This window comes from Petaurus breviceps, unplaced genomic scaffold (genome assembly GCF_028583685.1).
Source record: "Petaurus breviceps papuanus isolate PSGF00001 unplaced genomic scaffold, PetGlider_PUasm1.0 567, whole genome shotgun sequence".
In the NCBI taxonomy this organism is placed as follows: Eukaryota; Metazoa; Chordata; class Mammalia; order Diprotodontia; family Petauridae; genus Petaurus; species Petaurus breviceps.
In genome coordinates, this window is record NW_027186383.1 from 6,003,035 (window position 1) to 6,017,480 (window position 14,446).

Here is a 14,446-nt window from a genome sequence, read left to right on the forward strand (position 1 = left end):
CACCCAGAAATAATAACTGGCCATGTAACCTTGAGCAAGTTACTTAACCCCGATTGCTTAAAAAATAAAAAAAAAAAAGACTCATGTCTTCATACATAAAATGGAGATAATCATAACCCCAGCCTCACAGAGTTGGCATGAGACTCAAATGAGAAAATATATGTAAAGTTCTTTCTAAACTTCCACAATTATCTTCTCATGTTATTTCTATGGTGTTCAGAGAGAAGTCATGCTACACCAATGATCCTGCTTTTACTCAGTTGTCCTAAATGTTCTATGAAGTTTTGCAGAGGTGAATAAAATGACTGCTTTTGCATCTGAGGAAAAGACTGAAGATATCAGCTCATCTTCTGGAGGCTCATTGAAAACCTACTTAAGATTGAGCCAATGGAAGACAGCTTGGTGCAGACTCCATGGACCGCATCTCCCCCCACCCTGACCCCCAGGATTTTGAGTTCTTCCACTCAACTTCTTTGGTTCATTCAGTTTTTATTTCATATAGTTTGGTGATTATGAGCATTTGGAATGGTGGCATCTATTTTAAAAATACTCCCCAAATCTGTATAAATTGATTTAAACTGAGAGTTGGCAGATCAACCATTTTCCTCAAATAATTTTAACTCTCCAGTCCCACCACCAAAAGAGTTGTATAGCAGATGTAAAATAATTGCAGATGCATCTACCAAACCCAGAATCTTTGAGGATGTTAAGCTTCTATCAATTAATACTAGAGAAATACCTTAATTAGGGTTCTTCATCAGGGCTTCTTACTATAAGCCTCTGCGTGTCAACAGCAGAAGAACAATCAAACTCAAACTTAACAGAGAGAGAATAAAGAATGAATAAATCATATTAGGGCCCTCAATTAAAAAAAATAAAATTCATAATAGACTGGAAGAGAAATGAGACAGAAGGAAAAACTCAGAAAAGACCCAGAAAAATAAAATGAATACAAACTAGTAAGTAGATGAGAGAAAGGAAAGAAGGATTTCATAATGCCCCATTAACTGAGAGCTAAAAGGGACAATAGAGTCTGAAACCCATAACTAATTTTTTAAAAAAGAACAATTAACAAATTAATTGAAATCCAAGAACAAGAAAAAGAACTTGAAAAGAAAAAATGGGGAAGAGAATGTAAGCTAGTGGAAATAGATTAGCATATAATAATTTAAGTACAAAAATAATTTAAGGAAAATTAATCTCAGGAATGAAGCACTAACTTTTAAAAAAAAAGGTCTTTTTAAAGCAATACGGAAGAAACAAACAAAAATCCAATAATCAGACTTTACACTACTTTATGTTAATTTGCATTACATTACACCACCACAAAATAAAAGAATGGCACAGCAGATAAGAAAATAAGAAGCCGAAATCTGTTGTTTACAAGAAAAGAAAGTCGGAAAAGTTAAGGAAATACAGAATGAGAATGACAAGCTATTTTTTTTATTCTTTAACATATTCATTTCTATCTTTCCCTGAGCCTCAATTCCCTTTTTATTGTAAATTGGAATTTTGCCCTTGGATGACAAGCTTTTTATTCCTTCCCACCTCCAATTTAATTTTTCTATTATTTCTTATTAATTTTACCTATTTTTGAGTAAATGAACTTGAACATTCTAAAATTCCTTTCCCTTTTGTATTAATGCAACTAAAAGACTAATTTGACTGTTTCTATTACAGTAATAAAAAATTATATGTTTTCCTTCATTTTATTTTTTTTCCTAAATGCGTTATTAACTTCTGATTTATTTTATTCATTTCCTCCAGATTTTGGGTTACAAATTTTCTCCCCATTTTTCCCCTATCCACCTCCCCAAAATAGAGATCCCCCAGGATATCTCCTCCTCTTATTTCCCAATTACATGTAAAATAGTATTAATAATAGTATATATATGTATATATATACATATTTTAAAATTTGATTTTAAAACTTTGAATTCCAGATTCATTCTCTTCCTCCCTTGTCACCCATGCTTACTGGGGAGATAAGCAATTCAATATAGGTTGTACATGTGTAGCTAATGCAAAACATTACCATAGTAGATATATTGTAGAAGACTGATTATATTTCCCTCCCTTCTGTCCCATCTCCCACTTGATCTATTCTCTTCTTTGGTCCTGTCCTTTTTCAAAAGTGTGTGCTTCCAACTTCCCTCTCCCCCAGCCTGCCCTCCCTTCCATAATCCCCCCTCTCATCCCTTTCCCCCCTACTCTCCTGTAGGGTGAGATACCCTATTTGGTGTGTCATTCCCTCCCTGAGGCAAATTCAATAAGTATAGGGTTGACACATTCCCTTATGCCTTCCTGTTCTTCCCCTCCATTGTACCCATTTTCCCTTGCCTCTTCTATATGAGAGAGTTTGCTCCATTATATCTCTCCCCATCTCCTCTCATTATATTTCTCTCTCACCACTTAATTTCACCTTTTAAGTATCATCCTTTCCTATTAAATTGGTCCTGTGCCCTCTATCAATGTATACCTATAAACATATATATATATATATACATGTATATATACATATTTACATATGTATTCATATGCCTATATAACCTCCGATAAAGAGTATATATATATATATACATATAAACATATACATACAAACATATATATATATATATATATATATATATATTTCTATTCCCTTCAACTATTTTCATACTGAGAAAAGTTTCATCAGCTACAATTATTGTTTTTCCATGTAGGAATGTTAATAGTTAAACTTTGATAAGTTACTTATGATTTCTTTTCCCTGTTTACCATCTCATGCTTCTCTTGCTTCGTGTATCTGAATGACAAATTTTCTATTCAACTCTGGTTTTTTCTTCAAGAATACTTGAAATTCCGCTATTCCACGGAATGACCATATTTTCCATGAAACATGATACTCAGTTTTGCTGGGTAGGTCGTTCTTGGCTTTAATCCCAGCTCCTTTGACCTCCAGAGTATCATATTACAGGCCTTTCAAACCCTCAGCGTCGAAGTTGCCAGATCATGTGTTATCCTGATTGTCTTTCCACAATATTCAAATTGTTTCTTCCTGGCTGCTTGTAATATTCTTTCCTTGATCTGGGAATTCCAGAAACTGGCTATAATATTCCTAGGAGTTTTCTTTTGGGGATTTTTTTCAGGAGGTGTTTGGTGGATTCTTTTGATCTCTATTTTGCCTTCTGGTTCTAAAACATCAAGGCAATTTTCCTTGAGAATTTCTTGGAGGATGATTTCTAGGTTCTTTCTTTGATTATGGCTTTCAGGTAATCCAATAAATTTTAAATTATCTCTCCTGGATCTATTTTCCAGGTCAGTGGTTTTTCCCGTGAGACATTTCACATTGCCTTCTATTCTTTCATTTGTTTGGATCTGTTTAGCAGCATCTTGATTCCTCATAAAGTCATTAGCTTCCCTTTGCTCCATTCTAAATCTGAAGGAATGATTCTCCTCAGTGAGCTTTTGAGATTATTTTTCTACCTGGCAAATTCAGCTTTTTAAGGCATTCCTCTCCTCATTGTCTTTTTGAGACTCTTTTGCCATTTGAGTTATTTTGTTTTTTAAGGTGTTATTTTCGTCAGCCAGTCTGTTGACTCTCATTTCGTAATTTTCTTTCATCATCCTCATTTTTCTTCCCAATTTTTCCTCCACTTCTCTTATCTGCTTCTTAAGGTCTTTTATGGCCTGTAACCAGCTCGTATTTTCTTGGAAGCTTTTGGTTCAGGAGTTCTGACTTCAATGTCTTCCTCCTGTACCATGCATTGATCATTTTTGTCCCCAAAATAAAAGTTTAATATTGGATTCTTCTGTTTGTTTTGCTTCCTTTGTCTGGTCATGTTGCCACTAATTACTTGACTTTGGGGCTTTTTGCCACAGTAGGACTCTGCTACCAGAAAGGGGAGCTTCGTCCCAAATGCTAGGGTTTTCTCAGCTGCCAGAGGTATTAGTTGGACGCCCTCTCTGAAGCCTCCACATGCTCTGGAAAGCTGGTCACACACCCCAGAACTTCCACCCTAGACTGCAATCCAGATCCAAGCAGGTTAAAGCAAGAGTGATTAGCTCTCAGACTGGTCGCTTGGTCCCCCTACACTCTGCAGGCTAGGAGACAAAGTTGCCACACGTTGGTGGCTGTGCAGCAGCCCTCAGTGGCTTCTTGCCCTGAGGTCAGAAGCTGACGCTCTCCCAACTACTGGTCTCAAAGTCCACACTGCACTGACCTCTCATTTTGTCCTTCACATCTATGTGTTGATAATTCTGGATCGCCGCAGCTTTTGGTGATCTGGAGTCCCTCCAGGAGGCAGCTGGTCAGACCCTCCCTGGGGCCAAAACCTCTGCATGGAGCTGGGCTCAGCTCCCAGAGTGCTGCACTGGCTGAGTCCTGCAGGTCTGCCGGACTGTCCGCAGTGGGAGGAGTCCTTTCTTGAGCTGTACTGTAAAGTTTTCAAATTCAATTGTGGGCTTAAGAAGTGAAAATTTGATTAAGAGAATGGTGTCTAATATTACATTTATAATAAATCAATTGGTTTCTAGCAGGTGATTATTTCTACTAGTTGACTACCACCTGGGTCAAAACCCTAGGTCAGGCTCTTGATTCTGCAATGCCTTGGCATGTCATGTCATCTCACCTTGCTAAACCCATTCTTTTACCTTCAATGAGAAGGGAAAATAGCCTTTCAATTCATACCTCCAAAGGTTACCGCAAAGAAAGTACTTTGAAAAACTTAATAAATCATATAAATGTGAATTATTAGCATCTTTTGTCTATAATATAATTGAACACAGATTTCAACAAGAAAGATGATGGTTGAAAAATGGTTTCTACATTTTGCCTGATGCTCAGGCTATGTTTTTATAGAAGAGTTAGCATGGTATACTGCTTTGTCTGAATTGCTATGAAACTGAAAGGTATTTCTTTTGAGTGTGAACTGCCCAGATTCATGGCCAATTATATTGCAATTCACTTAGAATTTTGAAACCTAAAAGTGACTCATCAGAAATACTATGCATGAGTTTCATTTTTTAACAATTGGTAGCAATATCAATGTTGAAAATGGAATGATATGATGGGAGTAAAGCATAACCTCTACGCTTAGGTATTTGTAATATTCTCCATGTTATACATCATTGGGTGAGGCTCGTCACACACAGCTCACAGGTTTGCATGCAAAACAGAATGAGACACAAAGAGGAAAATATTGAAAGATGACCTCTTCCTATTTTCATCTTAACATAGGACTCTAATCCTTTTCATGATCACCTGTCAAAAAGAAATAGAAATTCCAACGAAAGAGTCTACCTTGGCTGGATATATTTAACTTAGCTAGTAGGAAGGTACAGAGGATATCTTGAAAAAGGTATTCCAAAAGAGGACTGGAAATTCTCTTGCCTGAGAGAGAAACCTTATGAAAGAGAAGAAAATTACTGCATCACCAAGCATGAGAAGGACATATCATTTCATATTGATTTTGCCTACAAATTAATCCACCAGAAGTAGCAGAAAAATATTTTTAAAATTAATAACTTCTCAACTGATCTACTTTCTGCTGTCATGTTAAGTAGTGCGATGATACTCTTTATAACTCTGGCAACTGGTGAATTTCTACTGGGCATTCTCGTAAATGGATTCATAGTTCTGGTGAATTGCATTGACTGGATCAAGAGGAAGAAACTGTCACCAAGTGATCTCATCCTTGTCAGCTTGGCCATTTCCAGAATTGGACTATCATGTACAATAACATGGAATGGTTATTTAATTCTTACCTCTATTGAGGTACCAACCTATATAAGAATAATTGATATCTTCTTGATCCTGACTCATACTTCAAATATTTGGTTTACCACTATCCTCAACATCTTCTACTTCCTGAAGATCACCAACTTTTCTAATCCTCTTTTCCTCTGGATGAAATGGAGAATTGACAGGATGTTCTTCATGCTTCTTATAGGGCCTGTGCTTATCTATTTTTCCATTGGTTTTCCAATGACAGAGAGAATGTATTATTACTATGGTAGGCTCTTTAGTGGAGGAAAGGAGAGAAATATGTCTCAAGATGTCCAAGTGAAGAAAAGTATGTTCCTCATGTTTCATGTTCTCATTGGCCTTCTGCCTCTTGTCCCTTTTATCCTGTCCATCATCTCCTTGTCTCTACTCATTCTCTCCCTGTGGAGGCACACCCGACAGATGCAACTCAATAGCACAGGGTTCAGAGATCCAAGCACAGAAGCCCATGTTCGAGCCATGAAAGCTGTGTCTTCCTTTGCTGTCATCTTTTTATTGTACTATATGAGCTTATTTGCTGACTATATGACAGTGGAAAAGAATAAATTGACTTCCATATTGAGTATGTCAATCATGTTGCTCTATCCCTCTGGCCATTCACTGATCCTGATTCTATGGAACAACAAGCTGAGAAAAACTGCCTTGAGGGTGTCCGCTCTAATAAGGTGCTGCCAGAGAGGAAGTCACCTACAAGCCCTTTGGCTACCTCTAGGCATTATCTGGCATTTTCTAGGGGTAAAAAAGAAACATTAGAGTCCTTGAAGAATATTACCAAACTGTTTCGTTCTTTGTAGTAGCAAGACCAGTGAACTCTGATTCAAAACATAGACTTGAAGTCAGGAAGTGCAATACCCTACTCTCACTTACTACCTGGGTGACCATAAGGAACTCGATTAAGCCCTGTGATGTTTAGAATCCTCATCTGAGGAACAGTGACAATATGATGATGATGGTGATGATGATGATGCTAAAGATGCTGATATTAGTAAGAGAAGGAGGAATAGAAGAAGGAGGGAAAGGAGGAAGAAGAAGATGATGATCATGATCATGATGATGATGATGATGAAGGAGGAGGAGGAGAAGGAGAATAATATAATAAATTCAGCCTAAACCTCACACACTGTGTTCCAACTCAGACTTAACCTTGGGGACCTGGGCTGCTGATGGGTGAAGGCTTGAGCATCACAACCAGCTCAAATAAGGTCCAGCACAACAAGTTCAGCCCAGCCCAGACATCATCATGGCATCCTTCTGTCTGTGTTCTCCTCTCTTCTTCATCCTCTCTCTGCCTTTATCTGGGGAACAGTGATCTAAGTAACATTACCACTCTCTCATTCCTAGAAATCAATCAATTACCCTGTGTTGCCACTTGCCATCCCTGAAGGATCTGTGACAAAAAAAAAAAAACATTTCCTCCTGGCACTCCATATATACTGTCTCCCCTATGATAAAATAAGCTCCTTGAGGGTAAGGATACTCTTGATTTTAATGTTTACATAGCGGGAACTTTGCATAGTTGCTGGCACTTATTACTCTGTCCATGTTTAAGGGAAATTTTATATTATTTTCAGATGTGCATTGTCTCCCTCCCAGCCCACCACATCCCCTCCAACTAATGAAGTAAGAAACACAAAACTCCTATAACAAACATGTACACTTAAAAAATAAATTCCTGCATTAGCCAGGTACAAAAAAATGTCTAATTTTTACCCTGGGTCCTTGATCTTTTTATCAGATGGTGGACAGCATATTCATTGAGTTCTCAGGAACTGTGGCTGGTCATTGTGTTTCTCAGACTTTCTAAGTCTTTCAGAAATATTTGCTGTTGCATTCTTTAAGAAAAAACATTCATTTATTTATTTCAAGTTTTCAACATTCATTTACACAAGATTTTGAGATAAATTTTCTCCCTGTCTTTCCCCTACCCCAACCCCAAGATAGCAAGCCTACTAAATACCCCTTCCCCCAATCTGCTCTCTTATATCCTCCCCCATTACCCCCCAAACTTTCTAGTAGGGCAAGATGGATTTCTATATCTAAGTCCTTGTATATCTTATTTCCCAGTTGCATGTAAAAACTTTTTTTTTAACATTTGTTTTTAAAATTTGGGCTTTCCACTTCTATCCCTTCTTCTCTCCTCACCCACCTTGACTGTGAAGACAAGCAATTCAATATAGGTTGGAAATGTATAGTTATGCAAAACTTTTCCATAGGAGTTATATTGTGAAAGACTAACTACATTGTCCTCCATCCTATCTCACCCCCCACTTATTCTATTTTTTACTTTAACCCTGTCCCTTTTCAAAAGTATGTGCTTATAACTAACCTCTCCCCCAGTCTCTATTTCTTTCTATAATCCCCTCTCTTATGCCTTTCCCCCATAAATTTCCTATACGGTAAGGTACCCAGTTGAGCGTATGTTATTCCTCTCTCAAGACAAATTCAATGAGAGTAAGGTTGACCCATTCCCTTTTGCCTTCCTTCTCTTCCTCTCCATTGTAATAGTTTTCTCTTGCCCCTCTTATATGACATAATTTACCCTATTCTATCTCTCCCTTTCTCCTTATCCCGTTATATTTCTGCCTCACCTATTGATTTTATTTTTTAGATGTCATCCCTTCCTATTCAACTCGTCCTGTGCCCTCTGTTTACGCATACACATACACATATACACACACTCACATATGTATGTATATACACATATACCCTCCTATACATACATATGTGTGTGTATATTCCCTTAAACTTTCTTCATATTGACAAAAGTCTCATGAATTACAATTATCATTTTTCCATGTAGGAGTGTAAATAGTTCAACTTCTGGAATATCATATTCCCAGACCTTTGATTCCTTAATGTAGAAGCTGCTAGATAATGTGTTATCCTGATTGTGTTTTCACAATACTCCCTGGGGGTAAAAGCCATGTACTCCTACTTACTGGGTCCCAAAGTCCAGACTGCACTGACCTCTCATTTTGTCCTTCGCATCTATGTGTTGATAAATCTGGAAAAGGCCACAGCTGCTGCTAATCTGGAGGCCCTCCTGCTGGGGGCTGGTCAGGCCTGCTCTGAGGTTAAAGCCTCAATATGGTACTGGGCTTGGCTCCCAGAGCACTGCACTGGCCAATTCCTGCCAGCCTACCAGTCTGTCCTCAGCTTCTCTGTGTCATTTTGTGGGTTCAGCAGCTCCAAAGTTTGTTTAGAGTGCCCTTTTTACATGGATTGGGGAGGCTGGAAGCCAGAGCCGCGAGGAGGTCCTGCTTCTATGCCGCCATGTTGACTCTGCCCCTATTCTCATGGTTTTTTCAATGTCATTAAAAGGAAAGTGATCCTGGACCAATGGTTCCGCTGTTAATAACTTGTCCTAAATGGCCTATGAATTTTTCGACTAACAAAACATGAGAGCTATTGTAATTGAGTAAAAGAATGGTGATTTCAGCTTATTTTCTGGAGGCTTATTACAAACCTCATTAAGATGGAACCAATAGGGGACATCTTGATGTAAATGACATGGACTGCATCTCCATGCTACCACCACCACCCTCTTGCCATGATTTTGAGTTTTTCCACTAAATTTTTATGTTTTATAAGATTTTCTGTTCATATAATATGGTGATTATGAATATTTTGAATGATAATATCTATTTTTAAAATAGTTTCTAAATTTTAAGGATTTTAACCAAAAGTTGGTAGACCAACCACTTTCCTCAAATAATTTCAACCATCCAATCTCAAAAAAATTTGCACCAGATGTAGAGTTACATCTTATAGACACAGAAGTCAGATACATCCACAGAAGTCAGAATTCTTGAGAAAGTAAAACTTTTATAAATGAATATTGAAGAAATGTTTTAATTACAGTTCTCCAGCAGGGCCTCTAACCTACCAGACTCCATGTGTCAGCAGCAGAAGCACAATCAAACTCAAACCTGACACTTAAAATTCTATGGAGGCCATAGAATAAGGAAGAAATAAATTAAGTTATAGTTCTCAAGTTAGAAAATAAAATTCAAAATAGACTGGAAGAGAAATAAGAGGAAACAAAGTAAAGAAAGCATACTTAGAAAAAAAGATGCAGAAAAATAAAATTAATAAGAGCTAGCAGATGGATGAGATAAAGGAAAGGAAGATTTCTTATTACCCCCATTAGGTGAGGGCTAAAGATGACAAGAGAGTCTGAAATACATAACTAAATTAAGAAAATGAAGAATAGTTAATGATTTAATTACAATCCAAGAACAAGGGAAAGGATATGAAAAATGAATAGGAAAGGGAATGTAAGCCAAAGGAAATAAATTAGCATAAAAAATGTAAGGAAAACTAATCTCAGGAATGAAGTACTAACTTTAAAAAAGGAGGTCTTTTTACAAATAATACCAAAGAAACAAATGGAAATCCAATACTCAGGGTGTTAAATATCGATGTACTAAACACTACCACAAAATGAAAGAGAATTGCACAATGGATAAGAAAATGAAACCCCAAAATCTGTTATTTACAAGGAAAAAGTCTGAAAAGTTAAAGAAATATAGAATGAAAATGAGAAGCTCTATTTTTTCCTCTTTAATGTATTCACTCCTATCTTTCCCTGAATCTCAATCCCCTTTTATTTGTTAACAGAAATTTTTGCCCTTGGAGTGACTAGCTCTTATTTCTCTCCCATTCCCTTCTATGTTTATATTATTTCTGATTTATTCTAAGTGCTTTTGAGTAAATGAACTTGAACATTCTAAAACTCCTTTCCCTTTTGTATTAATCAAACTAAAACTCTATTTTTTTCTATTATAATAATAAAAGATTATATGCTTTCTTTTTAAAATACAGAATTATGAAATCTATCTCAAGGAACCAAAAAGCTTAGGGACAGAAGTGGCTTTTTTTTTTTATCAATGTTGCTATAGAAGAGAAAGAATTTGGTGGTGGTAGTTGTCTTCATTCTCAAAGAGGATCCAAAATATATCACGATGTTTGGGTCAATTTGTATTGTTTCCAACTGTGGCTGAATTTGAGCTCCCAAGGGTCTTCTGCAAGTTGGACATATATAGCCCATATGAACATTTAGAATGGAGATCTCTCTAAATTTATGCTACTTTTGAAGTGCTGCAATTGTGCTCTGCTCTTGGAGCACAGTGCCTTCTTTGATGTTGGCTCATCACGCTGGACAGTACTGTGCCAGTGTCTCCCATGTCTTCCAATTGACTCCTAAGTTCTTCATGGAGACCTTGAGAGTTTCCATGTAATGTTTCTTCTGACCTTTGCATGAGCACTTGCCTCATGTGAGTTCTCCATGAAATAATCTTTTAGGCAAGCATATGTTTGACAATTGACCAACATAGCCAGTCCATTGGAGTTGAACTCTCTGCAGTAGAATTTCAATGCCAAGACAGTTCAACTCAAGAAAGGACCTCATTGTATGGTCCCTTATTTGCCAAGTGATCTTCAGAAACTTCCTAAGACAATTCAAATGAAACTTTTTTGATTTCATGGCAAGGTTCTGGTAGACTGTCCAGGTTTTATAGGCATACAGACATACAACCAGCACTATGACTCTGTACACCTTCAGTTTGATATGTAACACCTTAGCTCTTCTCTGTCACCCTTTCCTCTTGAGCCTCCCAAATACTGAGCTAGTTCTGGAAATACATGCATCAACCTCATCATCTATGTGTAGATCCTTAGAAAGTATGCTGCCAAGGTAAGCGAACTTGTCCACAACATTCAGAGTCTCTTCATTTGCTGTAAGTGATGGATCCACAAATGAATGGTGTGATGTTGGTTGGTGGGGAACCTCTGTTTTATCAATGTTAATTGTCAGGGCAAAATTAGCATGAGTGTCAGTGAATTGATCCATACTCCCCTGCATTTCAGCCTCAGAAGCTGCATTTAGTGCACACTTTTCTGCAAACTGAAAGTCATCCCCCAATTCTGTCTCCACTTTAGTCTTGGTTTGTAGCCATTTCAATTTCAGTAATTTACCATGATTGTCGTAGTTGACCTTGGTGCCATTTTTTACCTTGCTGTAGGTGTCTTACAGCAGTGCTGAAAATATCATCCTAAAAAGCTTGGTGGCAAGTACACAACCATTGTGCAGACCTCATTGTTTTATGCCTGTGTAAGTTGGAGAGCTTGCCAGTGCCATGACAGAAATTTGAACCTTTTGCCTTTAAATTTCCTCGGGAGGATTCTGAAAATCACCTGGCAAGATAAGTATGGGACAATGAGGTCCTTTCTTGAGCTGAACTACCAAGCATTCAAAACCAACTGTGGGTTTAGAATGCAAAAAGGTGATTAAGGGGAAGGTGTGTAATGTTACATTTACAATAAATCAGTTGGTTTTTAAGTAGGTTATTTCTATTAGTAGGCTGCACATCAGCATACACCTGGATCAGAATCGTAGTTCAGACTTTGATTCTGTGATGTGTGGACATACCATTTCACCTCTCTAAGACTTTCCCATCATCTGTAAAGTGAGGAGGAAATAGCCCTTAAATTCATACTTCCAAACGTTACTGCAAGGAAAGTACTTTGGAAAACATAAGACACTACATAAATGTGCATTATTATCCTCTTCTCTCTCTCTGTAAGCTTACTGTACACAGAACTCAACAAAAAGATAGTGGTTGACAAATAGTTCCTACTTTTCTGAATGATTGTAAGACTGAATTCATAGAAGAGTTAGCATGGCATACTACTTTGTCTGAGTTACCATGAAAACTGAAAGAAAGGAATTTCTTTTGAATAAACTGTCCAGATTAGTAACCCATTATATTGCAATACATTTACAATTTTCAAACCTAAAGGTGACTTCTCAGTAATATTCAGCATGAGTTTGATTTTACTAACAATTGTTGGTAGTGTCAATGTTCAGAATGGAGGGAAATGATGGAAGTGAAACATAATCTCTACATTTAGGGTTTTGTTACATTGCCCTCGGTATACAGCCTTAGGTAAGGTTCATCATACACAGCTCACGTGTTTGGATACAAAATAGGTGAAGGCACAAAGAGGAAAATATAGAAAGATGACCTCTCCCTATTTGCATCTTAATGTAGGACTCTAATCAATCACCTCTAAAGAGGAAATAGAAATGCTACAGGGAGAGAGTGTCTTGTGTGGGCAGATTTAACAGAGCTGTTGGGAAGGCATGGAGAATATTTTGATGAAGATATTCAAGGAGAGAACTAGACATTTTCTTGCCTGAGACAGAAACTTTATTAAAGACAGAGAAGAAAATTACTGTATCACCAAGTATAAGAAGGACATATCATTCCATACTGATTTTGCCTGTAATTAATCCAACAGCAAAAGTAGTATAAATATTGGTAACCTCCTAAGTGATCTCTTTATTGCTGACATGTTCAGTAGTGGAGAGAAAATCTTGATGGCTCTGGCAACTGCTGAATTCATTTTAGGCATTCTGGTAAATGGATTCATAGTCCTGGTGAACTGCATTGACTGGGTCAAGACGAAGAAACTACCACCAAGTGATCTCATCCTGGTCAGTTTGGCCATCTCCAGAACTGGATTGTCCAGTACAATAATATGGAACATTTATTTAATTGATGATTCTATTAATGTAGCCAACAGCATCAGAATAATTGATATATTCTTGGTATTGGCTCACACTTCAAATATTTGGTTTGCCACTATACTCAACATCTTCTACTTCCTGAAGATCACCAACTTCTCTAATCCCCTTTTCCTCTGGATGAAATGGAGAATTGACAGGATGGTCTTCATGATTCTTTGGGGGCCCTTGCTTATCTCTCTGTCCATTGGCTTTCCAATGATAGAGAGAATGTATTATTACTTTAGTAGAGGAATGCAGAGAAATGTGTCTCAGGATGTCCCAGAGAGTAAAAGTATGTTCCTCATGGTCCAGGTTCTCTTTGGCCTTCTGACTCTTATTCCTTTGACTTTGTCTGCTATCTCCTTCTCCCTATTCATTCTCTCCCTTGGGAGCCATACCCGACAGATGCACCTAAATGCCAGAAACACAAGCACAGAAGCCCATGTTCGAGCCATGAAAGCTATGTCTTCCTTCTTTATCCTCTTTTCATTGTATTATGTGGCTTTCTATGTCAACTATGTGACAGGGGAAACCAATAAACTGGTTTCCATGTTGAGTATGTCAATCATGTTGCTCTATCCCTTTGGTCACTCAGTGATCCTGATTCTGTGGAACAGCAAACTGAGAAAGGCTGCACTGAGGGTGTCAGAGCTGATAAAGTGCTGCCAAAGAGGAAGTCATCTACAAACTCTTTGGGTACCTCTAAGGGTCATCTGGAATTTTCTAGAGGGAAAGAATTTATGTGAGAGTCCTTGAAGAATATTACCAAGGTCTTTCATTCTTTGTAGTAGTAAGATCAATGAGTTCTGATTATATACATAGACTTGGAGTCAGGAAAACTTTGGTGCCACACCCAACAATCTCACTTACTGCCTGTGTGACCACAGACAGCTCCTTTAAGCTTTGGGACCCTTAGGATCCTCATCTGAAGAACAGTGTCAAGATGATGATGATGATGATGATGATGATAAAATAACAAGAATGTAATAAATCCAGCCTGAACCTCAGACATTGTGTTACAATTTTAACTCAACCTCTGAGACCTCATGACTAATGACTTTAAATATTAATGTACTAAAGACTGCTATAATTTAAAAGAGAATTGCCCAACG

General features: G+C 37.5%; 2 protein-coding genes across 2 annotated transcripts; both read left to right on the forward strand.

Moving 5' to 3' along the window:
* Positions 1 to 5,533: 5,533 nt before the first annotated feature.
* On the forward strand, positions 5,534 to 6,517 carry LOC138173189 (taste receptor type 2 member 7-like). The gene has a single exon (XM_069103070.1). The coding sequence runs from the start codon at positions 5,534 to 5,536 to the stop codon at positions 6,515 to 6,517; it is 984 nt and encodes a 327-aa protein (XP_068959171.1).
* A 6,601-nt stretch (positions 6,518 to 13,118) lies between these two features.
* Positions 13,119 to 14,090, forward strand: LOC138173190 (taste receptor type 2 member 7-like). Its single transcript, XM_069103071.1, has one exon. The coding sequence runs from the start codon at positions 13,119 to 13,121 to the stop codon at positions 14,088 to 14,090; it is 972 nt and encodes a 323-aa protein (XP_068959172.1).
* The last annotated feature ends 356 nt before the right edge of the window (positions 14,091 to 14,446 follow it).

Bases quoted from the DNA above. Each gene is read 5' to 3' on its own strand.
- LOC138173190 (XM_069103071.1), top strand. From the start codon at position 13,119: ATGTTCAGTAGTGGAGAGAAAATCTTGATGGCTCTGGCAACTGCTGAA.
- LOC138173189 (XM_069103070.1), top strand. From the start codon at position 5,534: ATGTTAAGTAGTGCGATGATACTCTTTATAACTCTGGCAACTGGTGAA.